The 26,757-nt window shown below is 37.9% G+C and overlaps 1 protein-coding gene across 4 annotated transcripts in view; it reads left to right on the top strand.

Moving 5' to 3' along the window:
* LOC138307512 (death-associated inhibitor of apoptosis 1-like) overlaps positions 1-20,446 on the top strand; it is a 31,889-nt gene extending 11,443 nt beyond the window's left edge. The window contains exons 1-11 of one of the 4 annotated variants that reach the window (XM_069248328.1): positions 4,346-4,502; positions 7,839-8,736; positions 9,006-9,057; positions 9,303-9,856; positions 11,127-11,165; positions 11,662-11,801; positions 13,180-13,579; positions 14,302-14,406; positions 18,177-18,248; positions 18,955-18,993; positions 19,897-20,446. In XM_069248328.1, coding sequence (XP_069104429.1) covers positions 7,872-8,736; positions 9,006-9,057; positions 9,303-9,856; positions 11,127-11,165; positions 11,662-11,801; positions 13,180-13,579; positions 14,302-14,406; positions 18,177-18,248; positions 18,955-18,993; positions 19,897-20,102 — 2,472 coding nt within the window. In that variant the 5' untranslated portion in view covers positions 4,346-4,502; positions 7,839-7,871 and the 3' untranslated portion in view covers positions 20,103-20,446. Of the gene's footprint in view, positions 1-4,345; positions 4,507-7,838; positions 8,737-9,002; positions 9,058-9,302; positions 9,857-11,126; positions 11,166-11,661; positions 11,802-13,179; positions 13,580-14,301; positions 14,407-18,176; positions 18,249-18,954; positions 18,994-19,896 lie in introns of those variants that run through there. The other 3 variants (XM_069248305.1, XM_069248322.1, XM_069248313.1) reach the window with 3 other exon arrangements.
* Positions 20,447-26,757: the final 6,311 nt, after the last annotated feature.

Genomic DNA, 26,757 nt, shown 5'->3' with positions numbered 1-26,757 from the left:
AATGTTGCGGGCGCTGATGTCAAACCAAAAGGCATTACCCGAAACTCATACAACCCAGTGCGTGTGGAGAACGCTGTTTTGGGTTGGTCCTCTGGCTCTACTTCCACTTGCCAGTACCCGGAGTTTAAATCTAGGGTCGAAAACCAAGAACATCCTGCCAGCTGATCCAAAGTTTCATCGATCCTCGGCAACGGATAGGCGTCGGGAATACTCACAGAGTTCAGTTGCCGATAGTCGACACAGAACCTGATCGTACCATCCTTCTTCTTCACTAGAACAATTCCCGAGCTCCATGGACTTGTTGACTTCTGTATCACCCCGCGCTCCAGCATATCTTCGACCTGTCTATCCACCTCTGGTCCAAGGTTTCCTGGAACTCTTCTTAACGGCTGCTTAATGGGACGAGCATCCCCTGTGCGAATGCGATGTTTAACAACATCCGTACGTCCAAGGTCCGAGTCTGTGACTGCAAATAGTTTTTCGTACCTCTTCAATAAACTCAACAAATCCTGTTGCTGTGCTTCGGTTAGATTAGCCTTAGAGGCTAAGAATAAATCATTAAGATCTTGCCTCAGTGCAGTATCCCCTGTTGTCATCTCCGATTCCTGACTATTGACTACCGTCTGTATGGCACAAACTTGACCTATGGTGGTGCCAGGGTATATCTTTTGTTCTTCTGCTCCGAGATTCATCATACGCACAGGTACAGTAGGCATGTTCTGAACTAGTGACCTTCCGACTAATGCTGTGTCTCGTCGTAAAAAGGTTTCAGCACCTTCAACTAAAAGCATTTCTCCTCGGATATGATCACCTGGTGGGGTGCACACTTTCCCCGGCACAATAACCTCACTATTTGCCGGTAACAAAACTTGCTCTGTAGAGTAAACTCGAAAGCAACCCATTGCACCCTCGTACTGGGTGGCGATTTCAATACCATCCAATACTAAACGACCTTTCTCAAAGTCTAGAGACCCATGCCTCTCCTTCATGACATCAAGCCCTAATATGCCATCTGTACTGATTCTGGCTACGACTGCTTCTATATTCATATTCTTGCAGGCTTCGAGTCGCACCATGAAACTACCACGCCCGACAACATGTAGCTTGTCACCTCCTGCCGTGAAAATATCTTGGTGTACCTTGGTAAGTCTCGGTCTCGCTGATGATGTGATGCTATCAAACACTCGTTCTGAGATTATACTAACAGTTGCCCCGGTGTCTACCAAGAGTTTTACCTTGGATCCATGTACATCTGCTTCTATGTACATACCAGCTTCATGAGCTGCTGCAGAGGCACCAATTGAAGCTTTAGATAGCTTCTTCCTACGCCTCACTCCAACTCGCTGGGCTGTTGATCGGCTATCCTTTTTCTTAAGCTGTGGGCAATCCCGCTGGAAATGTCCTTCTTTCTTACAATTGTAGCAGTTATTTTCACTCGGTCTGCGCCTCCTCTCTTTCATTTTCTGAAAATCTGTCTCCAGTGTAGCGAGTTTCTTCTGAATATCTTCCAACAGTTTGACCATCTCACTGGACTCAGATTGTTTGGTAATAGCACTACCATCGCCGGCACCAGCCCCTTTGACCTCACACACGCTAGCACCTGTCTCAGTGGTGGTGGCACGTAGGAAATTACGTCCATCTCTATGTTGTTTCTCACAACGGTTGTATGCCTCGAGTTCCACTGCTAACCGGGTTGCATCGGTCAAATTGCGGGGACGAGCTTGTTTGATGCGAATTCTCATGTCAGAATCGCTCAATGCCTCTATAAACTGCTGCTTAGCAAGAGTCTCCCGTACATCACTGGGCACTGTGGGGTATGCCAGCTTTACCAGCCTCCTAATTGCTTGTCCTAGCTCAGGCAGTGTTTCTGAAGCCTTTTGCTTTCTTTCCATTAGCTGTACGCGGTATAGCTCTGTCTGGTCAGGCGGAGAGAAGCGCTCCTCCAATGCAGTCATCAAAGAGTCGTAATCCTGCTGCTGAGAGACATCGAGATCCCCAAGTATACCTTGAGCTTGTCCTCGTAAAGCAACAGCCAGGTACAAACCCTTCTCATAGTCCGACCAATTGTTGATTCTAGCACATGCTTCAAAGTGGGATTTATAATCAATCAATGCTGTAGTACCATCATAGGTCGAGGCTTTAACCGATACATATTTAGGAGATCTGTCTGAGTTGATGCTCCTTCGTTGTTGACGTGTATCACCTTTCCTATAAGTCACTGGGCCATCATCTCCATTGCTCTGATCATCATCAAATCTCAGGCCATGAGATTTCCTATCCTTGCTGTTGGAGTGAGTTTGACTACTCGTAGCATGCAGTGGGTTATGCAACATCTCCATACTATGTTGCTTCATAGACGAAATCTGGTTCCTTAGCATCTTGATCTCATCTTCAATTTTCTGAGTATCCTCACTAAAACTCTTTCCATTTAGCTCATACCCAAACTCAGGGTCCTTGGTTTCAGAACTGGGTATAGTCATGATACCCGAGTCCGACATTCTCAATATTCCGCTGGACTTGGTCACAGGGGTCGAGTAGTCACGAGCCATTGTGTCAGAGACATCATGATCATCATCCAAATGTTGGCCATCTAAAGCAATTCGAAGGTCCTGACCAATATCATAACTGTACTTTGCTGCCATATTTACAATATAATTGTGACAAAATAACAACGACCTCTAAAATATCAAATATTTTAATGTATGTCTCAACACACAATAACTAACAGCAAACTATGAATAAACAATACATGTACTACTGTAGCATAGAAATTTAAAGGTTAACAGGGATCCCGCAACGCTGCCACCAAATTTATGTAACGTACCGGTGGGGGTTGTTACCAAGATGTACTTGGGTCCTATTTTATGAATCACCAACTATACTACAGCAGCCAATATATACAGATAAGCTAGGTTACAACCAGCAACACTAGTCAAGCACAATATGACAGAGTACCTCTCTGAACAAAAATACACTATGTGAAGGGAGACAACCCCTGTATGCTTATACAACCACTATAGGTACACAGGGCGCAACACACCTAGTGCTGATCACGGCCCTCTATAACACACATACGGGACAAACGAGACTGATGCTACGACCCTAAGAGTACCGGACAGTACTAACACTACACACCGACCCAAAATGTGGTCACTACAACTCGGAGTCTGCTGACCTGCGAGCCTGTCGCTAACACCAGTGTTGACGGTCCTACTCACGACCTACCTATGTCGTGAGTCGTGAGTGTTCACGACTATCTACAGTAGTCGTGAGACGATGTTGCGAGTAACTCACGACCTATGTGCCTCAACGCACTTACTGAGGTTACAATATAATAGCTATGAACCACAATGCTCAGAACACGATAGCTACTTATATTAATGGAAGTCCCTGGCCACGACACCGATCAAGGCAATGCTTATTCAGCAACTTCTGTCTTTCAGTGCCGTTAACCAATAGATTATATGCAAGAGATCTTACCAAACGGACGACCAGTTCCCAGAATGAAATCACTCTCGTGTGCCGGCTGTATTTATACTCTGCGAGGGAAACAACGCCATCTATTGTTAATCAGGAAAACGAGTCACTAAAACGCTTTACTGATACCGTTCTTAATGAAGCACCTGATCGACATCGATCACCAAAACACTCGTACGGGGAAACACATACATTACACATGTGACGCAAAGGTGAGGCCTACTTTCGCCAGATACAGTTAATCAGGAAAACGAGTCACTAAAACGCTTTACTGATACCGTTCTTAATGAAGCACCTGATCGACATCGATCACCAAAACACTCGTACGGGAAACATACATTACACATGTGACGCAAAGGTACTACTTTCGCCATACATAAAATATGATATATATGTATAATTAAAATATAAAGCCACATAACATGGTCAAAATTAGAAATTTACGGTGGGTAGGGAGGGTTTTTGAGCGGTCTTTCTGCATCGGGACAATCTGAGAGAATGAATTCTCGGGCTATCACACCTGCCTATGACCAACTGGGCAGCGTACGTATGGAATAAGAGGTGAAAGTTCACCGAGAAGGTAGCTTGGGCGAGATTGACAGGTGAGCAGTATTCATGCAGAGGTGGGCAGTGATTATATCACAGGGGCTGATATATATACAGAAGTTAATTAGTAATTTTGAAACAAAATTTATAAATGCAGAATAGGATTTTTGCCTATTTTTTACCTAGACCCCTAAATCGTCTACAAATGGTATAAGGCCAGTCTGGTGGGTCCATATTTATATAAACTGTAAGTAATTAAGTGTCAGATCCCTGTGGTACCAATAATAAACATCAATCGGCGTATTTATAAACCTAGTTTCGGTTTCTATTTCGATCCAACCAATGAGCGCGAACGAAACAAAAGCTGTACATGATTTCAACCAATGAAATCATGGTTCTTATTTTGAGTAGGCATTATCATGCTTGAAGATGTCCGGTTTGTGTTAGCGTTTCAGTAGAATATCAACAGAGGCTGATAGGTTTGTATGTAGTATAATTTTGACTAACATGTTCTACTTGTCAGACTTGTTGTTTTTACGCAGAAGTAATAAGTTATGATTGATTGGTATTTGCTGGTTAGGCGAACGGAATAAATAATATAGTCTAGAGACAGAATAAATGATATTCTATATTTAGGCAAATGGAAATAACCTTGCCTAATTATAGGTTGGACTTATTTATAGACTAAATTTAGAATATATGTAATTTTAAGTAAAGCCTATGAATAGCACAGCTGTTGCTTTGTACATTGTAGTGTAAATTGCACTAACAAATTAGATTTATCTACAGTTGGGAGCAAACTAAACTTGGTGTCTAGTGCACTTTGTAGTGCACACGTAGTGAACAACATAATGCACTAGACTAAACATTGTAGTGCACTAGAGTGCACTACGATAACTCCAGTTCACTACAGTGCTAACTCTAGTGCACTACGATGTTAACTCTAGTGCACTACAATGTTAACTCTAGTGCACTATGTAGTGCACTTCAGTTTTACAGTGCCTGTACGTGATACACACATGTTCCAGTATAACCTTACAAATACAAGTATATTCAAATTTGTGGTATAACTTATATTCATTTTGAAATATATAAATAAATGAATTTTCCGGACACCATATGGATCCTTACAATTACTAACAATTGTAATTTTGAGGATGAAAGTTATCCCAACAGTGCGCATGGACAATTAAAATTGTCAATTAAATAACTTGAAGCTACATTTATTCCAGCTAGATTATAGGTTTTACCAGAAATTCATACAGTATATTATCTAAATATCTGATTTTTCGTACGTTCGTTCACGTTATCACACCTTTTTCTTGGACTAGTATGTATGATGGTCGTATGTATACCTGAGCCAGCATGTTAGTTAAATTTCAGGTAAAATAATTCCTGTCCAGAGGGCAGAATAAGTGTCAGAGTGGCGAAATACACATACAATATACATGTAGCTAGGTAGGTACAGTGTATACCTGTGTCCCCATGTACAATGTACAGTACATGTTCATTTTGTATATCAGTGTATGTGACAGACTTTTGTGCCAATTAAACATCAATTAAATATGATAACAATTAAATAATTAATATGTACACAAAGTACATAAGTTAGAAATCCTTGATATATATATGATAAAAATATTGTAAACACTAAAACACAAAATGAATTATCTGTGACACATACTCCACAATATTTTAATGTACATGTAGGTCGATGATCATCACTTTTAATAAATGTAAACAATTTTTGCTGCTTAATTTTAAAATAGATTTCATATGTTTATACATAGATAATTATATAGAAATAAATCAAAATTTAATACATCAATCAAAATATATTTCAAATATTATGATGTAATATTACATGTGTAGAAATATATGCTTAAACAGAAATAAGGATTTGATTTAAATAATTAGACTCATCAACGTGGTCCGTTTATCATATGGAATGATTTTGCGAGTTTGATTGACTGATTGTCCCAATCGCACAGCTGTTATATATAATTAAATAACCACGTAAATTTCTTGCTAGAATTTATTAACAGAGTCAGAGACATATAAAATCTATATTTGTATGTCTCTGACAGAGTTATTTGGGTACAAAGGTAGCTAATAATAAAAACGTTTTAATAAATTTCAACCTATTTTATTTTAGTTAAATTGTTGACTTTTGACAAAATACAAAGTTCTGTAACTTTTCAAAAATCAATACTCATAGGGCACCTGTTCAAAGGATCGAATCACAATTTTTGTTTTAATTGAACTGGCTTCATAGGTAATTACAGGATTAGGGGAGGGGCAGTCATGCATAACAAGACAGGTGACCCCTAGCTTGGTTCTTGCCCTGGAGCCTGGCCAGTACAGGTAAAATTCACCAAGCGACTTATGAGGGTATAATTAAAGTGTAATAGCCAAAACAGCTAAATGTACAAAATCTGACATTCTTAATGTGAAATACAATTATATATAGCTGTTAATTTCTAGAATGGCAAAAACAAAGATATATGATTCAAATAAATAAATAATAAAATCAAATAAAAAAATAAATTAAATACATGAAATAAATTAAGATAAATATAGCTATTTGTATCTAGAATACCTAATATTTGATCTGAGTAATAAATGTAGCTATTAGTAAATGTAATATAACAAGTATAAGATATTTGATCCTAATAAATAAATGAATTCATTTATTTTCTGAAAAAAATTGTCTAAAGAAAAGATGCATGTGGTCGACAAGCCATATTGCAGCTTACGGTATATTCTTTACTTTAATATTAAAACTCATATTAGGCTAAATTACTCAGACGAAACCCATATATGTACACCAATAAAAGTAACCATTTTATTTAATAAATTAATTATTTACATACTAATTGATTTAGTTATGCTAGTTTTTAAATACAGAGTACATTTGGTAATTCATCTGAAATAATTGAAAGATATTTAAAATCATTCAATGAAATATATACATGTACAGATTGTACATGTACAGTTTGTGCAATAAGTAGGAGTATCAGGCTCATTTATCTTGTGCACTACGATGTGAACTCTAGTGCACTACGTTGTTAACTCTAGTGCACTACAATGTGAACTCTAGTGCACTACAACGTAAACTCTAGTGCACTACAATGTGAACTCTAGTGCACTACAATGTAAACTCTAGTGCACTACAATGTGAACTCTTGTGCACTATGATGTTAACTCTAGTGCACTAGCTAGTGAACCGGAGTTAACTTTACTTGTGTACTCCAGTGCACTTCACTACCAAGTTTAGCTTGCTCCCAACTGTATCTCAGTCGTTAAACCTATAATGAATCATTGAGTGCAGCTTGGCCGACTGATCCTGATATGTAACTACAGAAGTGTATACGACTGAGTCATTTTCTCTGAGTCAAATTAGTCATAGAGAAACTGAAGGCAGCTCAGAGGAAAAAATCTGAACCAATCACAGGCTAGCAAACATTTCCTTTGAAAATTACAGAGAGAGTGATGCCCAACAGTCAACCACAGTGTACTGTTATATGGCTATTACCTATTCTGTTGCCTCCAGTTTAACAATGAGATTGTCTAAGGGGTGCCTAAATTGGAACATTTGTATTAAGTGGTGGTGGCTAAATGGAGTAAAATATCTACAAAATATGCAGTTTACACACCAGTAAACAACAAACAATAAAAATCATTCCTTAAATAAAGCTTGTATTTAGTACAAGATTATGTCACATCCTTTAAGATTATAGTGACTTTAAAGAAATTGATTCATTAAATTGAATTGATGGTAATTAACTTTGATGATATCTATATTTTTATTACAGATGACGGATAAAATAGAAAGCTGAAACATAGATATGTATCATTACCCAACCAAAATGTCTGACACCTGTGACAAGTCCAAGAAAACAAGCAGTTACCAAAAATTAAAAAGTGGGATAGGTGGTATGTTGTATATTATTGTAACGGCAGTCCTGGTGGAGTATGTCCACATTATATCCAAACCAGCACATGATGAGGAGGAAAGCATTGAACATGATGAGGAGGAAAGCATTGAACATGATGAGGAGGAAAGCATTGAACATGATGAGGAGGAAAGCATTGAACATGATGAGGAGGAAAGCATTGAACATGATGAGGAGGAAAGCATTGAACATGATGAGGAGGAAAGCATTGAACATGTAGATCATAACCCTAAGTTGACTTCAGTTTTGTTGTCATTGAAATCTGATAAACATGATATGATTGCTGCTTCAAAGTTATATTTCTTGATGAGTGATTTCCTTCAATCAATATCAATCAACAAAGGAATCAAGAAGATACTTTCGCAGCTCCATATTCAGCCTGATGTTGCGTTAGATGTGTACCCTGTGTATGGCCCTGGAGTAGGACCAGCGATTGATCTTTTCCTGACGGCCCCAAGACCGCCATCTCGACAGGAGATGATGGCAAATGAATCCTTGCGACTATGTACTTTCCATAATTACCCATTATTTAGAACCGTCAGCTGTGTGTTGATGGCCAAAGTAGGGCTTTACTACAATGGCAACAATGATGAGGTCACATGTTACTCGTGTCAAAAGAGTATCTCTGGTTGGAACCCGGCGACTAACCCTTACAGGGTACATAAAGAGGCCTCCCCTAACTGTAATCATCTACGCCGCTTGGATATACAAACTGGGTCAGGGACCACAGTCGGGGTTTTTCAATATAGTGCAAGAGGTAAGATAATATCAGTAACTTGTAATAGGTAATTATAAATATATATATAAGCTTACAAGGCAAGGAGAGGAAGTTCAACTTTGATCACTTAATTTTGGTGTTAAACAGCTTACTGGGTAATGAAACTTGAATGGATAGTATGTAATTGCATGTAGATCACAAACATAGAAATGTAATTCTTTTACACTACATGCCTTTCTTATCAAGTAATTAGCAATATTACTTTTTTTGTTACATGAAGATAACATTTTATTATTATTTAACAGCAGCAGTGTCAAGATCACCTGGAGAAATTCCAAATCAGGCCCCAGCCATAACCAGGTGAGTAATGAAGTTAGAATTTGGTAATGACCCAGTTATCTGAAAACTATTGTGTATATACCCAATGCTTAAGTCTGATATGTTGATTCCCTCATTGTACTTTATAGGATAAGTTGACTGAAAGATTATTTGCTTGTTGTGAGTGCCAGTAAAAATTTTAGTGGTCACAAAAGACAAATTCTATATGTTTTAAATATCAGTAAGTTGTGCTTTTACTAAATGAAATGAGATATTTTTCTTGGTAGTGCATCTGCAGCCAATAAGTCAGGTTCTAGATCGGATCCTGGTTATCATACTGCGTCCTCTGCGGGTTCTAGATCGGATCCTGGTTATCATACTGTGGGTTCTAGATCGGATCCTGATCATGATACTGCGTCATCGGCCGGTAACTTTGTAGAGACAGCGGGATGTAAGTTTGGTGGCCCTAACGCTAAACATCATGTAGAACCACAACCTTCAGACAACAGTATGAGATCAACAGGATCAGCAGACAGTAATAACTACAGCTCAGAGGCTAGTCACCATAGCAACAACAGTGGTGACCCTCAGACTAGCAGTGGTACAAACAGTATCATAGTACAGGACACAACGACACACGAAAACAACGTCCCCACTCAGCCAACAACTGTTAACACACCAGTAGTAGGAAATAATGGGATGACAGAAACACGAATTACATCAAGGGCATTTTACCCTGACTATGTACTACCAGCCGACAGATTGAAGACATTTGACCGATGGCCGAGAGATATCCATCAGACTCCAGAACAGATGCTTGAGAGTGGCTTTTTCTACGCTGGTAAGTCTCCAGAACAGATGCTTGAGAGTGGCTTTTTCTACACTGGTAAGTCTCCAGAACAGATGCTTGAGAGTGGCTTTTTCTACACTGGTAAGTCTCCAGAACAGATGCTTGAGAGTGGATTTTTCTACACTGGTAAGTCTCCAGAACAGATGCTTGAGAGTGGCTTTTTCTACACTGGTAAGTCTCCAGAACAGATGCTTGAGAGTGGCTTTTTCTACACTGGTAAGTCTCCAGAACAGATGCTTGAGAGTGGCTTTTTCTATGCTGGTAAGTCTCCAGAACAGATGCTTGAGAGTGGCTTTTTCTATGCTGGTAAGTCTCCAGAACAGATGCTTGAGAGTGGATTTTTCTACACTGGTAAGTCTCCAGAACAGATGCTTGAGAGTGGCTTTTTCTATGCTGGTAAGTCTCCAGAACAGATGCTTGAGAGTGGCTTTTTCTACACTGGTAAGTCTCCAGAACAGATGCTTGAGAGTGGCTTTTTCTATGCTGGTAAGTCTCCAGAACAGATGCTTGAGAGTGGCTTTTTCTACACTGGTAAGTCTCTCCAGAACAGATGCTTGAGAGTGGCTTTTTCTATGCTGGTAAGTCTCCAGAACAGATGCTTGAGAGTGGCTTTTTCTATGCTGGTAAGTCTCCAGAACAGATGCTTGAGAGTGGCTTTTTCTATGCTGGTAAGTCTCCAGAACAGATGCTTGAGAGTGGATTTTTCTACACTGGTAAGTCTCCAGAACAGATGCTTGAGAGTGGCTTTTTCTACACTGGTAAGTCTCCAGAACAGATGCTTGAGAGTGGCTTTTTCTATGCTGGTAAGTCTCCAGAACAGATGCTTGAGAGTGGCTTTTTCTATGCTGGTAAGTCTCCAGAACAGATGCTTGAGAGTGGCTTTTTCTATGCTGGTAAGTCCTTGAAGGTTGCTACAGTGACTGACATTGTTACACTAGATACTCAGGCTTTCCTCCACCTCTATAGGAACCTGGTTCTTTTAAAGGTGTTAAACATAAATAAACAAAAACCATTTTTCCACCTCAGAAGGGATAAGTAAATTTAAAGCTGGGATATACCAAACGAAGAAAAGAAAAGAGCATTTGTATTCCTTTAAATGATTTGGACAAATATAATACATACATATTTTGTATAACATGTAATGTATATCATCTCCTGGATATAAAACTAGGATAATTGTCGAAATCTTCTGCTAATTTCTAAGATGTTGAGTAATAACCTTTACTGGCCAATAACACATGAACACATGGTTTTGTTTCAGGTTATGAAGATTGTGTACGATGTTTCCAGTGTGGGATCGGTAAGATATTAGCAATATGAAATGGTTCATTGAATCATGAATTAACTTCTTAAAACTTTTACTATCAAGGAAATATAGACCCAAGGCCAATTTTAAAATTATAATGTTTTGGTGAGGAAATTTTGGTTAACAAGTTGTTGAAGTGTGATACTAGGGCATCCTCGATATTCCAGGGGTTACTTTCACTGTCATTATATCTACCTCAACCTAGACTATTTCATAATAAAACTGAAGGCAGATTAGGAGAAAAGAACTGACCTATCATAGACCTGCAGAGATTTTGTTCGAAGATAACAGTGAGAGAGACACCCAGCTTCAATGCCTTTGATGTACATCAAAGGATCAAACTACATGCTCAATTGGTGTCAAACTTAGTGCCTTCATTTTAGCTAAGAAAAAGTCCAGTGGTGAATATATACAACAGTGCTAGTAACCCCTGGAATGTCGAGAGTGGATACAGGGATGGTCTAACGATGTAGCTTATATTCTTTTGAAGGATTACGTAACTGGGAGCCCCCAGATAACCCGCATGTAGAACATGCCCGGTGGTCACCGAGATGTGCTTTTCTCTTGCAAGTAAAAGGACCAGATTTTATTAATCTTGTGTTAGATGCTGTTGCTCAGTTAGAGAGACAGGTAGGTATAATCAGAACTCATCAATTTTCCATCACTTCATCTCTTACTCTTTAGACAACACACTTTATCAAAGGCTTGTATCTTCCATTGATTGTGAATATTATATTATCTTTACAGTAAATCAACTTGATATCCCGAAAATTAATCACCATAAAAATATACTGATCATACATAAAGTAGAACCAAATGATATCAAATAACAAATTTAAATCAACGCAAAAACAAAAGTTGTTAACATTATATGTACTGGGTATCTGTTTGTGTAGAACAATAACCAGGTTTAAGTACTGGATATCTGTTTGTGTAGAACAATAACTAGGTTTATGTACCAGATATCTGTTTGTGTAGAACAATAACGAGGTTTATGTACCAGATATCTGTTTGTGTAGAACAATAACTAGGTTTATGTACAAGATATCTGTTTGTGTAGAACAATAACTAGGTTTATGTACAAGATATCTGTTTGTGTAGAACAATAACTAGGTTTATATACCAGATATCTGTTTGTGTAGAACAATAACCGAGTTTAAGTACCAGATATCTGTTTGTGTAGAACAATAACTAGGTTTATGTACAAGATATCTGTTTGTGTAGAACAATAACTAGGTTTATATACCAGATATCTGTTTGTGTAGAACAATAACCGAGTTTAAGTACTGGATATCTGTTTGTGTAGAACAATAGCGAGGTTTATGTACCAGATATCTGTTTGTGTAGAACAATAACCAAGTTTAAGTACTGGATATCTGTTTGTGTAGAACAATAACTAGGTTTATGTACAAGATATCTGTTTGTGTAGAACAATAACGAGGTTTATGTACCAGATATCTGTTTGTGTAGAACAATAGCGAGGTTTAGTACTGGATATCTGTTTGTGTGGAACAATAACTAGGTTTATGTGCAAGATATCTGTTTGTGTAGAACAATAACTAGGTTTATGTACCAGATATCTGTTTGTGTAGAACAATAACTAGGTTTATGTACCAGATATCTGTTTGTGTAGAACAATAACTAGGTTTATATACCAGATATCTGTTTGTGTAGAACAATAACTAGGTTTATGTACCAGATATCTGTTTGTGTAGAACAATAACTAGGTTTATATACCAGATATCTGTTTGTGTAGAACAATAACTAGGTTTATGTACCAGATATCTGTTTGTGTAGAACAATAACTAGGTTTATGTACAAGATATCTGTTTGTGTAGAACAATAACTAGGTTTATATACCAAGTACTGGATATCTGTTTGTGTAGAACAATAACGAGGTTTATGTACCAGATATCTGTTTGTGTAGAACAATAGCGAGGTTTAGTACTGGATATCTGTTTGTGTGGAACAATAACTAGGTTTATGTACAAGATATCTGTTTGTGTAGAACAATAACTTGGAAGCTCCCCAGTCAGCTGAGCCACCACCCCTATCCTCCAACAATAATACTGTGACCACAACATCTCAGACTTTAAAACAGTCGTCTGGACAAAAAAGTTCCAGTCAGCAGTCATCCGCACAAAAGAGTTCCAGTCAACAGTCATCTGCACAAAAGAGTATCAGTCCATCAGCCACTCCCTCGGGGACGCCTTCTGATCGTTCATCCACACTTTCTACCTCTAGAGCAGCAATCACAGGACCAAATTCGTCTATAGCAACCAGTTTGCCTCTAAGCGCACCTGCTTCATCTCAAAAAATTATAAATGGAGTCAAAATCGATAGGAAGAAAAATACAGAAGATAGTTTGAGCAGTGATGATGATGTCACAGAAACTAACAAGACTCAAGGTTTGTGACTTTGAAGTAAAGCTTACATCAAATTAGGAGAAAATCATTAAATGGTAATATTTGAACTGCTTTAAGGAGTTAAATATTTGCCTGTTTGGGTAACAACCAGCTCTATATTAAGACCACCTGCATAATAAGACCACTTTCTAGCGTCCCAAAAGACAGCACAATAAAGCCAACCTGGCCTGAAAATATAATATTGAGTAAAATATATGAAAACTCAACTTGCTAATTAAAGTTACTAAAATAAAATGAGAATTGAAATGAATACATTATACCGGAATTAACGACCACCTGCTTAATAAGACCACTTTTCTAGGGTTCCAAATGGCCAATTTCAGCACCATTTTATGTGTACAAAGACCACCTGGCCATAAAGACTATTTTTCCTTTGCTCTGTGGGTGATCTTTATAAATAAGTTTGATTGTCTCTTTTTTGTCAGGTTGGGCAACTCTTAAACAAAATGAAATTACTTTTTATCCTTTGGAATCTTCTAGACATGACAAGTGTTGGTTTAAGAGTTACGCTTTCATTGATATCATTTTGTGGTGTTCATCTTTAACAAAGATGGCTTTGTTTAAAGAAAGCTGATGTCCATATTATTCACAGATTCCATCAGTGTTGAAAATTATCAGGCACAGTGCAGATTTGTTTCTAATGATATGGTGTTCCTTGATGCATTGTATTCCAATGAATGAATTCTTTCTCTTTAAAAAAATAGGTTTATCAGACTTGATGGAGGCAAAGGTGGTTAGAAAATTGATAAAAGATGGTTATGGAGAAGACAACGTTAGGGCAGCAGTGAGGCTACTGATGGATAGGAAAGGTAAGGATGTACAAACAATCTTAATCTAATCTAATACCTCTTATAGGAAAGGTAAGGATGTACAAACAATCTTAATCTAATCTAATACCTCTTATAGGAAAGGTAAGGATGTACAAACAATCTTAATCTAATCTAATACCTCTTATAGGAAAGGTAAGGATGTACAGACACTCTTAGTCTAATCTAATACCTCTTATAGGAAAGGTAAGGATGTACAGACACTCTTAGTCTAATCTAATACCTCTTATAGGAAAGGTAAGGATGTACAGACACTCTTAGTCTAATCTAATACCTCTTATAGGAAAGGTAAGGATGTACAGACACTCTTAGTCTAATCTAATACCTCTTATAGGAAAGGTAAGGATGTACAGACACTATTAGTCTAATCTAATACCTCTTATAGGAAAGGTAAGGATGTACAGACACTCTTATTCTAATCTAATACCTCTTATAGGAAAGGTAAGGATTTACAGACACTCTTATTCTAATCTAATTCCTCTTATAGGAAAGGTAAGGATGTACAGACACTCTTATTCTAATCTAATACCTCTTATAGGAAAGGTAAGGATGTACAGACACTCTTATTCTAATCTAATACCTCTTATAGGAAAGGTAAGGATGTACAGACACTCTTAGTCTAATCTAATACCTCTTATAGGAAAGGTAAGGATGTACAGACACTCTTAGTCTAATCTAATACCTCTTATAGGAAAGGTAAGGATGTACAGACACTCTTAGTCTAATCTAATACCTCTTATAGGAAAGGTAAGGATGTACAGACACTCTTAGTCTAATCTAATACCTCTTATAGGAAAGGTAAGGATGTACAGACACTCTTAGTCTAATCTACTACCTCTTATAGGAAAGGTAAGGATGTACAGACACTCTTAGTCTAATCTAATACCTCTTATAGGAAAGGTAAGGATGTACAGACACTCTTAGTCTAATCTAATACCTCTTATAGAAAAGGTAAGGATGTACAGACACTCTTAATCTAATCTACTACCTCTTATAGGAATCTACTACCTCTTATAGGAATCTACTACCTGTTATAGGAATATACTACCTCTTACAGGAATCTACTACCACTTTTTGGAATTTACTACCTCTTATAGGAATCTCTACTACCTCTTATAGGAATTTTCTAACTCTTAAAGGAATCTCTACTTCCTCTTATAGGAATATACTACCTCTAAATGGAATCTACTACCTCTTATAGGAATCTACTACCTCTTATAGGAATCTTCTACCTCTTATAGGAATCTACTCCCTCTTATAGGAATCTACTACCTCTTATAGGAATCTACTACCTCTTATAGGAATCTTTTACCTCTTATAGAAATCTTCTACCTCTTATAGGAATCTTCTACCTCTTATAGGAATCTACTACCTCTTGTAGGAATCTACTACCTCTTAAAGGAATCTACTAGCTCTTATAGGAATCTACTACCTCTTGTAGGAATCTACTACCTCTTTTAATCTACTAGCTCTTATTGGAATCTACTAGCTCTTATAGGAATATACTACCTCTTGTAGGAATCTACTACCTCTTGTAGGAATCTTCTACCTCTTATAGGAATATACTACCTCTTATTGGAATCTACTAACCTCTTATAGGAATCTACTACCTCTTATAGGAATCTACTACCTCTTATAGGAATCTTCTACCTCTTATAGGAATCTACTACCTCTTATAGGAATCTACTACCTCTTATAGGAATCTACTACCTCTTATAGGAATCTACTACCTCTTATAGGAATCTACTACCTCTTATAGAAATCTTCTACCTCTTATAGGAATCTACTACCTCTTATAGGAATCTACTACCTCTTATAGGAATCTACTACTTCTTATAGGAATCTCTACTACCTCTTATAGGAATCTTCTACCTCTTATAGGAATCTACTACCTCTTATAGGAATCTACTACCTCTTATAGGAATCTACTACCTCTTATAGGAATCTACTACCTCTTATAGAAATCTTCTACCTCTTATAGGAATCTACTACCTCTTATAGGAATCTACTATCTCTTATAGGAATATACTACCTCTTATAGGAATCTACTACCTCTTATAGGAATCTTTTACCTCTTATAGGAATCTCAACTTCCTCTTATAGGAATCTCTACTACCTCTTACAGGAATCTTCTACCTCTTAGAGGAATCTACTTCCTCTTATAGGAATCTACTACTTCTTATAGGAATCTCTACTACCTCTTATAGGAATCTTCTACCTCTTATAGGAATCTACTACCTCTTATAGGAATCTACTACCTCTTATAGGAATCTACTACCTCTTATAGGAATCTACTACCTCTTATAGGAATCTTTTACCTCTTATAGGAATCTCAACTTCCTCTTATAGGAATCTCTACTACCTCTTATAGGAATCTACAAACTCTTATAGGAATCTCTACTACCTCTTATAGGAATATACTACCTCTTATAGGAATCCACTTCCTCTTATAGGAATCTACTACTTCTTATAGGAATCTCAACTACCTCTTATAGGAATCTTCTACCTCTTATAGGAATCTACAAACTCTTATAGGAATCTCTACTACCTCTTATAGGAATATACTACCTCTTATAGGAATCTCTACTACCTCTTATAGGAATCTTCTACCTCTTATAGAAATCTTCTACTTCTTATAGGAATCTACTACCTCTTATAGGAATCTTCTATCTCTTATAGGAATCTTCTACCTCTTATAGGAATATACTACCTGTTATAGGAATCTACTACCTCTTATAGGAATCTACTACCTCTTATAGGAATCTCTACTACCTCTTATAGGAATCTTCTACCTCTTATAGAAATCTTCTACTTCTTATAGGAATCTACTACCTCTTATAGGAATCTTCTACCTCTTATAGGAATCTACTACCTCTTATAGGAATCTACTACCTCTTATAGAAATCTTGTAGGAATCTACTACCTCTTAAAGGAATCTACTAGCTCTTATAGGAATCTACTAGCTCTTGTAGGAATCTACTACCTCTTGTAGGAATCTACTAGCTCTTATAGGAATATACTACCTCTTATTGGAATCTACTAGCTCTTGTAGGAATCTACTACCTCTTGTAGGAATCTACTACCTCTTTTAATCTACTAGCTCTTATTGGAATCTACTAGCTCTTATAGGAATATACTACCTCTTATAGGAATCTACTACCTCTTATAGGAATCTACTAGCTCTTATAGGAATATACTACCTCTTATAGGAATCTACTACCTCTTATAGAAATCTTCTACCTCTTATAGGAATCTACTACCTCTTATAGGAATCTACTACCTCTTATAGGAATCTACTACCTCTTATAGGAATCTACTACCTCTTATAGGAATCTACTACCTCTTATAGGAATCTACTACCTCTTATAGGAATCTACTACCTCTTATAGGAATCTACTACCTCTTATAGGAATCTACTACCTCTTATAGGAATCTACTACCTCTTATAGGAATCTTCTACCTCTTATAGGAATCTACTACCTCTTATAGGAATCTACTACCTCTTATTGAAATCTTCTACCTCTTGTAGGAATCTACTACCTCTTATAGGAATCTACTAGCTCTTATAGGAATCTACTACTTCTTATAGGAATCTTCTATCTCTTATAGGAATCTCTACTACCTCTTATAGGAATCTTCTACCTCTTATAGGAATCTACTACCTCTTATAGGAATCTTCTACCTCTTATAGGAATCTACTACCTCTTATTGCAGGAAAAAGAATTTATGATAATGTGTTGTATTTTCAACAGATGAAATCACAGAAGAAAAGATTCGAGATATCGTCCAAAAGAACACAACGTCAGTACAAAATAAAAAGACAGGTAAATGTTTAAATGAATAAAAGAAACTTTAAAATAGCAAACAATTATTGCAATTTTATTTGTACACGTTGATAAAAGAATGACCTAATTGAAAATAAACACTTAATATTACAGCCATGATATGATATTACGGTAACCTGAGACAGACATCAGTGAGGAGTCAAACAGGCATTACATCTAGTGTGTACTGATGGCACAAGTAAGGTATTCTCAAGTGTTAGAGACTTGTATATGTGAACATCAATTTTGGTTTATATTGTTTTACGTCATATTAACAGCCAGGAGCATAATTAAGGATACCTGTATGCCAGGTTCAGAAAGTCAATGTACCTGGAGAAAAACCGCCAACCTTTGGTCAATACCTGACACCTGTAACATGTAGGTTTGAACCCAATGGTGGATGGCTATGGTATAACATGTTTATAATACTTACAACAAATTCATCACTATAACATAGTAATTCTCATTCCCTGTCAATGTCCTGTAACATGTTTGTAATGAACTATGTCTTTAACCAAGTGATTCTGATGGTCTCTGGAGGTTCATTATAACCGTGATTACTTCATACACGCAATGCATTGCACACATGGGAGGCTGTTAATAGGACGTTAATTAATCAAACCAACCAAATTCCTTTATGTAAATAGATATGTTATGAATAAGATTTTAGTTTTTGTTTAAATTCTGATTTTCCTTGTTGTTACAGGTTTAAAAGGCGGCAATGCTGGAATTTTAGACCCCTTAAGTAAGTTGGTTTTGTCAACAGGCCTATAATAGTTCATCATCAAATCGCCGAATACCAGTTCTCGCCATCGCATTTGTATTTTATGATTTCCACCAAAATTTAGTTATACACTACATATGTGATGACAAGAATTGGTACTCTGCGAGAACTGTTCGCTTACCAGTATATCGGTTAATCATATTTAACCTTGAAAGTCACATTATATGTAACTAGCAGCAAAAAGTCAACTTAGATTTGATCCCGATATTGTAAGTATTTGTAGATGTAGTTGAAATTAAGCTATATCAAAGAATATATATAATTATTTCTCAATAATGTTGGTACAGCAGTTGTTGAAAATGAAAGTCAATACTTTCCTCTTAAACTGGTCAATATAGAAGTTATGATTGTTGCCAAACGGAAATCAGAAAGTTCCTGACCTTTCTCGGAAGAGTTTTGAAAGATGTTTATGTAGTTAGGGTAGTTTGAAAAATAGGACTCACATAGCTATGTTCAATATTTATTTGATTTTTTATCAAAAGTTTCCAAATCATTATCACTCATATTGACTTCAAATTTGTCTCTGCATGATTTACAAAAGGATGTTTTTCAAAGTTCTTCGAAATCATGAAAAAAATCAGCCACATATTGGGACTTAAATTACAATCATGATATTCAGTAAACTGCTTTTGTTTTACAAAAGTTATTGCCCTTCCTCTAAGTAATTGTATCCAACATTCTGCCTTTACACTGTTAGTAAAATCAGTTTTGTTATTTTCTATATTCCTGGGCAACATTTTAACAACAAGACCATTTTGTCCAAAAATATTCTCTGGTGTTAATTTGATGACAGAGTAATTGTTTTGTTTTGTGATGGAGATTTCACCTTTGAGATCACACAATGGTTGTTCTTTTTATTTTAAGATGAGGAACTTCTGCGTATCAAACAAGAGAATCGAGAAATGAGGGAGAGGACAGTTTGTAAGATTTGTTTGGAAGATCAAGTTTCCGTTGCTTTTGTTCCCTGTGGCCATCTAGTGGCCTGTGCTGTGTGTGCACATGAACTCACAAAATGTGCAGTGTGTCGTAAACCCATCACCAACAAAATTCACACCGACATGAGCGTGTAGACTTACAAATCATCAACAGGGGGTCCAATGATTCGTATCAGATAAAACAAATTTCTTTCTGCATCAAACCTTTAGCTTGGTCTGGAATTTCTTCACTACATAACATTTCTTACAAACCAATATTGAGTCAAACTTTTATGAACCGGAGTTTTCATTTTATCAAAAAAAAATTCATGGACCGTTTCTTGTAGCATGTTGTCACACCTGTCTCGCAATGGCCCTTTGCTGGACAATAGGGTTTTAGACAGTTTTTGTTGCTTGCTTGAGATCATCTTTATTTAAGCATTGATGTTAATTTTTTTTTAACTTCATAGGGTTATGAAATAAATTTTGTTTGCAAACTGTGAGAATCCACGAGAGCCTTTTCAGGGCTATAACTCAAACAAGAGGCCCACTACATACTGGTCTTTGAAGTCAGTCTGATTTTATAGATTTGACTTTTTAGCCCACCATCATCAGATGGTGGGCTTTTCAAGGCTATTCAAATCGCCCTGCCTCCGTGGTCCGTCGTCCGTCATCCGCCGTCCGTCCGTAAACAATGCTTGTTATCACTATTTCTTAAAAACTGCTACAGGGATTTTGTTCAAACTTCACATGGAGGGTCCCCTTGGTCCATATTTGTGCCATACAGATTTTGAGGCTGATCGGAAAAACAAGATGGCCGCCAGGCAGCCATCTTTGATTTTGGCAGTTGAAGTTTGTTATCGATATTTCTTGAGAACTGATGAAGGGATTTTGTTCAAATTTCACATGGAGGTTACCCTTGGTCCCTAGTTGTGCCATACAGATTTTGAGGCTGATCGGAAAAATAAGATGGCCGCCAGGCAGCCATCTTTGATTTTGGCAGTTGAAGTTTGTTATCGATATTTCTTGAGAACTACTGAAGGGATTTTGTTCAAACTTCACATGGAGGTTACCCTTGGTCCCTAGTTGTGCCATACAGATTTTGAGGCTGATCGGAAAAACAAGATGGCCGCCAGGCAGCCATCTTTGATTTTGGCAGTTGAAGTTTGTTATCAATATTTCTTGAGAACTACTGAAGGGATTTTGTTCAAACTTCACATGGAGGTTACCCTTGGTCCCTAGTTGTGCCATACAGATTTTGAGGCTGATCGGAAAAATAAGATGGCCGCCAGGCAGCCATCTTTGATTTTGGCAGTTGAAGTTTGTTATCGATATTTCTTGAGAACTACTGAAGGGATTTTGTTCAAACTTCACATGGAGGTTACCCTTGGTCCCTAGTTGTGCCATACAGATTTTGAGGCTGATCGGAAAAACAGGATGGCCGCCAGGCAGCCATCTTTGATTTTGACAGTTGAAGTTTGTTATCAATATTTCTTGAGAACTACTGAAGGGATTTTGTTCAAACTTCACATGGAGGTTACCCTTGGTCCCTAGTTGTGCCATACAGATTTTGAGGCTGATCGGAAAAACAAGATGGCCGCCAGGCAGCCATCTTTGATTTTGGCAGTTGAAGTTTGTTATCGATATTTCTTGAGAACTGCTGAAGGGATTTTGTTCAAACTTCACATGGAGGTTACCCTTGGTCCCTAGTTGTGCCATACAGATTTTGAGGCTGATCGGAAAAACAAGATGGCCGCCAGGCAGCCATCTTTGATTTTGGCAGTTGAAGTTTGTTATCAATATTTCTTGAGAACTACTGAAGGGATTTTGTTCAGACTTCACATGGAGGTTACCCTTGGTCCCTATTTGTGCCATACAGATTTTGAGGCTGATAGGAAAAACAAGATGGCCGCCAGGCGGCCATCTTGGATTTTGATAGTTAAGGTTTGATATCCCCATTTCTCAAAAAGTGCTGAAGGGATCTTTCTCAAATTTAATATGTAGGTTCCCCTAGGGACCTAGTCGTGCATATTGCATTTTGGGACCGATCGGTTAACAAGATGGCCGCCAGGCAGCCATCTTGGATTTTGTTATCGCTATTTCTCAGAAAGTATTGAAATGATCTTTCTCAAATTTCACATGTAGGTTCGTCTTAGGGCCATAGTTGTGTATATTGTGATTTGGGACCGATTGATCAACAAGATGGCCGCCAAGGAGTCATCTTGGATTTTGATAGTTGAAGTTTGTTACCGCTATTTCTCAAAAGGTCTGTCTAAAATTTTATATATAGTATGTTTGAAAAAGTTTAAAAAGTAGAGAAAAGATCCATCTTTCCTTTGTCAGATATAGATCATTCTTTGGTGGGCGCCAAGATCCCTCTGGGATCTCTTGTTAATCTATGAAGAGTGTTTGCTTCCATCAAACCTGAGATTTAGTCATTTTGACCCTATTTGGCCCCGCCCCTCTGGTCCCCCAGGAAGTCAGCAGGACCGATATTGATGTTAAAATGCTATATCACAGACTAAGAATTATCATCAAGTTTGACTCATTTCCTATGAAAATTGAGCAAACAATGTTCATTAATGTGTTTTTCCTATATAAGCTAAAGTAACCTTGCCCCCCTGTGAGACCCAAGGGCCATATATTTCACACTATTTATAGAACATCTCGAGACCTTCCCAAAGATCCTTGAGGGATCTTGGAGCCAACCAAAGAATGATCTATGTCTGACAATGGAAAGAGGGATCTTTACCCTGCTTTTCAAACTTTTTCAAACATACTACATATCAAATTTGAGACTGATCACTTGAGTACTTTCTGAGAAACAGTGGTAACAAACTTCAACGATGAAATCCAAGATGGCGGCCGATTGGCCATCTTCTTAACAAATCAGTAAAAAAGGTACTATGCACACCTAGGGCCCAAGGGGAACCTACGTATGGAATTTGAGAGAGATCCCTTCAGTTATTTCTGAGAAATAGCAGTAACTATCAAAATCCAAGATGGCTGCCAATCTGCCATCTTGTTGACTGATCAGTCAAAAAATGATTGAGGTATGCACAACTAGGACTCTAGGAGAACCTACATATGAAATTTGAGACGGATCCCTTTAGTACTTTCGAAGAAATAACGGTAACAAACTTTAACTATCAAAATCCATGATGGCGGCCGGTCGGCCAACTTGTTGGCCAATCAGTCTCAAAATGCAATAAGCACAACTAGGGCCCCAGGGGAACCTACATATGAAATTTGAGAAAGATCCCTTCAGTGCTCTCTGAGAAATAGCGGTAAAAAATAAAAAAAAACTTAACTATCAAAATCCAAGAGGGATCTTGGCGCCCACCAAAGATTGATCTATGTCTGACAAATGAAAGAGGGATCTTTTCTCTGCTTTTCAAACTTACACTTCTTTTTTCTGCTTTTCAAACTTTAAACTATCAAAATCCAAGATGGTGGTCAAAAAATGCAATAGGCACAACTAGGGTCCTAGGGGAACCTACATATGAAATTTGAGAACAATCCCTTCAATACTTTCTGAGAAATAGCGGTAACAAACTTTAACTATCAAAATCCAAGATGACTGCTGGTCGGCCATCTTGTTGACCGATCAGTCCCAAAATGTAATATGCAGAACTAGGGTCATAAAGGAACCTACATATGAAATTTGAGAACAATCCCTTCAATACTTTCTGAGAAATAGCGGAAACAAACTTTATCTATCAAAATCCAAGATGGCCACTGGTCAACCATCTTGTTGACCGATCAGTCCAAAAATGCAATATGCACAACTGGGGTCCTAGGGGAACCTACATATGAAATTTGAGAAAGATCCCTTCAGTGCTTTCTGAGAAATAGCGGTAACAAACTTTAACTATCAAAATCCAAGATGGCTACCTGGCGGCCATCTTGTTGACCGATCAGTCCCAAAATGCAATATGCACAACTGGGGTCCTAGGGGAACCTACATATGAAATTTGAGAAAGATCCCTTCATTGCTTTCTGAGAAATAGCAGTAACAAACTTTAACTATCAAAATCCAAGATGGCTACCTGGCGGCCATCTTGTTGACCGATCAGTCCCAAAATGCAATATGCACTACTAGGGTCCTAGGGGAACCTACATATGAAATTTGAGAACAATCCCTTCAGTACTTTCTGAGAAATAGCGGTAACAAACTTTAACTATCAAAATCCAAGATGGCGGCTGGTCGGCCATCTTGTTGACCGATCAGTCCCAAAATGCAATATGCACAACTAGGGTCCTAGGGGAACCTACATATGAAATTTGAGAAAGATCCCTTCAGTACTTTCTGAGAAATAGCGGTAACAAACTTTAACTATCAAAATCCAAGATGGCTGCCTGGCGGCCATCTTGTTGACCGATCAGTCCCAAAATACAATATGCACAACTAGGGTCCTAGGGGAACCTACATATGAAATTTGAGAAAGATCCCTTCAGTACTTTCTGAGAAATAGCGGTAACAAACTTTAACTATCAAAAATCCAAGATGGCTGCCTGGCGGCCATCTTGTTGACCGATCAGTCCCAAAATACAATATGCACAACTAGGGTCCTAGGGGAACCTACATATGAAATTTGAGAAAGATCCCTTCAGTGCTTTCTGAGAAATAGCGGTAACAAACTTTAACTATCAAAATCCAAGATGGCTACCTGGCGGCCATCTTGTTGACCGATCAGTCCGAAAATGCAATATGCACTACTAGGGTCCTAGGGGAACCTACATATGAAATTTGAGAACATTCCCTTTAGTACTTTTTGAGAATTAGCCGTAACAAACTTTAACTATCAAAATCCAAGATGGCGGCTGGTCGGCCATCTTGTTGACCGATCAGTCCCAAAATGCAATATGCACAACTAGGGTCCTAGGGGAACCTACATATGAAATTTGAGAAAGATCCCTTCAGTACTTTCTGAGAAATAGCGGTAACAAACTTTAACTATCAAAATCCAAGATGGCTGCCTGTCGGCCATCTTGTTGACCGATTAGTCCCAAAATACAATATGCACAACTAGGGTCCTAGGGGAACCTACATATGAAATTTGAGAAAGATCCCTTCAGTGCTTTCTGAGAAATAGCGGTAACAAACTTTAACTATCAAAATCCAAGATGGCTACCTGGCGGCCATCTTGTTGACCGATCAGTCCCAAAATGCAATATGCACTACTAGGGTCCTAGGGGAACCTACATATGAAATTTGAGAACATTCCCTTTAGTACTTTTTGAGAATTAGCCGAAACAAACTTTAACTATCAAAATCCAAGATGGCGGCTGGTCGGCCATCTTGTTGACCGATCAGTCCCAAAATGCAATATGCATAACTAGGGTCCTAGGGGAACCTACATATGAAATTTGAGAAAGATCCCTTCAGTACTTTCTGAGAAATAGCGGTAACAAACTTTAACTATCAAAATCCAAGATGGCTACCTGTCGGCCATCTTGTTGACCGATTAGTCCCAAAATACAATATGCACAACTAGGGTCCTAGGGGAACTTACATATGAAATTTGAGAAAGATCCCTTCAGTACTTTTAGAGAAATAGCGGTAACAAACTTTAACTATCAAAATCCAAGATGGCTACCTGGCGGCCATCTTGTTGACCGATCAGTCCGAAAATGCAATATGCACTACTAGGGTCCTAGGGGAACCTACATATGAAATTTGAGAACATTCCCTTTAGTACTTTTTGAGAATTAGCCGTAACAAACTTTAACTATCAAAATCCAAGATGGCTGCCTGTCGGCCATCTTGTTGACCGATTAGTCCCAAAATACAATATGCACAACTAGGGTCCTAGGGGAACTTACATATGAAATTTGAGAAAGATCCCTTCAGTACTTTTAGAGAAATAGCGGTAACAAGAATTGTTAACGGACGGACGGACGGACGGACGGAAGGAAGGAGACGGACGGACGGAAGGACGGACGGACGGACGACGGACCACGGACGAAAGGCGATTTGAATAGCCCACCATCTGATGATGGTGGGCTAAAAAAACTTAACTATCAAAATCCAAGATGGCTGCCTGGTTGACCGATAGATCCCAAAATGCACTATGCACAACTAAGCTCCTAGGGGAACCTACATATCAAATTTGATAAAGATCCCTTTAGTACTTTAGAAATAGCGGTAACAAGAATTGTTAACGGATGGACGGACGGACGGACGGGCGGAAGAGCGGACAGACGACGTACCACGGATGAAAGGTGATTTGAAAAGCCCACCATCTGATGATGGTGAGCTAAAAAGTATTTGATTCAACCATTTCCAGAATTCTAGAAGACGATTTTTGAAGTTTTAGCCTATTTGACCCTTTTTGGCCCCACCCTCTGTCCCATGGGGGTCAGCCAGGACCAATATGGATATGATGTTAAAATACTATCTCAGGCTAATAATTCTAACCAATTCTAACCTATGAAAATTGAGCAAAAAATGCTAATAAATGTGTTTTCCCCTATATACACTATAGTAAACTTGACCCCCTCCCCAGGGGGAAACGCGAGTCTATATAGGTTATATATTCAAACTCCTGTGACTGTTAAGGCCCATGGGCCTCTTGTTAATATTTCATGGACACATACTGCAAAAACATCTGGCAGCACGTTCCAGGTAGGCACATTTTACTGAAAGGGTTGAACCAGTTGTATTCAGTGAATACTTGGAGAATTCAACATAAGAATCTACAATAATGTTGAATAATGCACACTATTTCACAATCCTCTTGTAGACTGAATCCAATGTGTCAATCATTTATCATTAGTAGTTGTTATGGAAAACAGAAAAGCCATGACA

Source organism: Argopecten irradians, chromosome 1, assembly GCF_041381155.1.
Source record: "Argopecten irradians isolate NY chromosome 1, Ai_NY, whole genome shotgun sequence".
In the NCBI taxonomy this organism is placed as follows: domain Eukaryota; kingdom Metazoa; phylum Mollusca; class Bivalvia; order Pectinida; family Pectinidae; genus Argopecten; species Argopecten irradians.
This window is presented reverse-complemented; position numbering and strand designations above follow the sequence as displayed.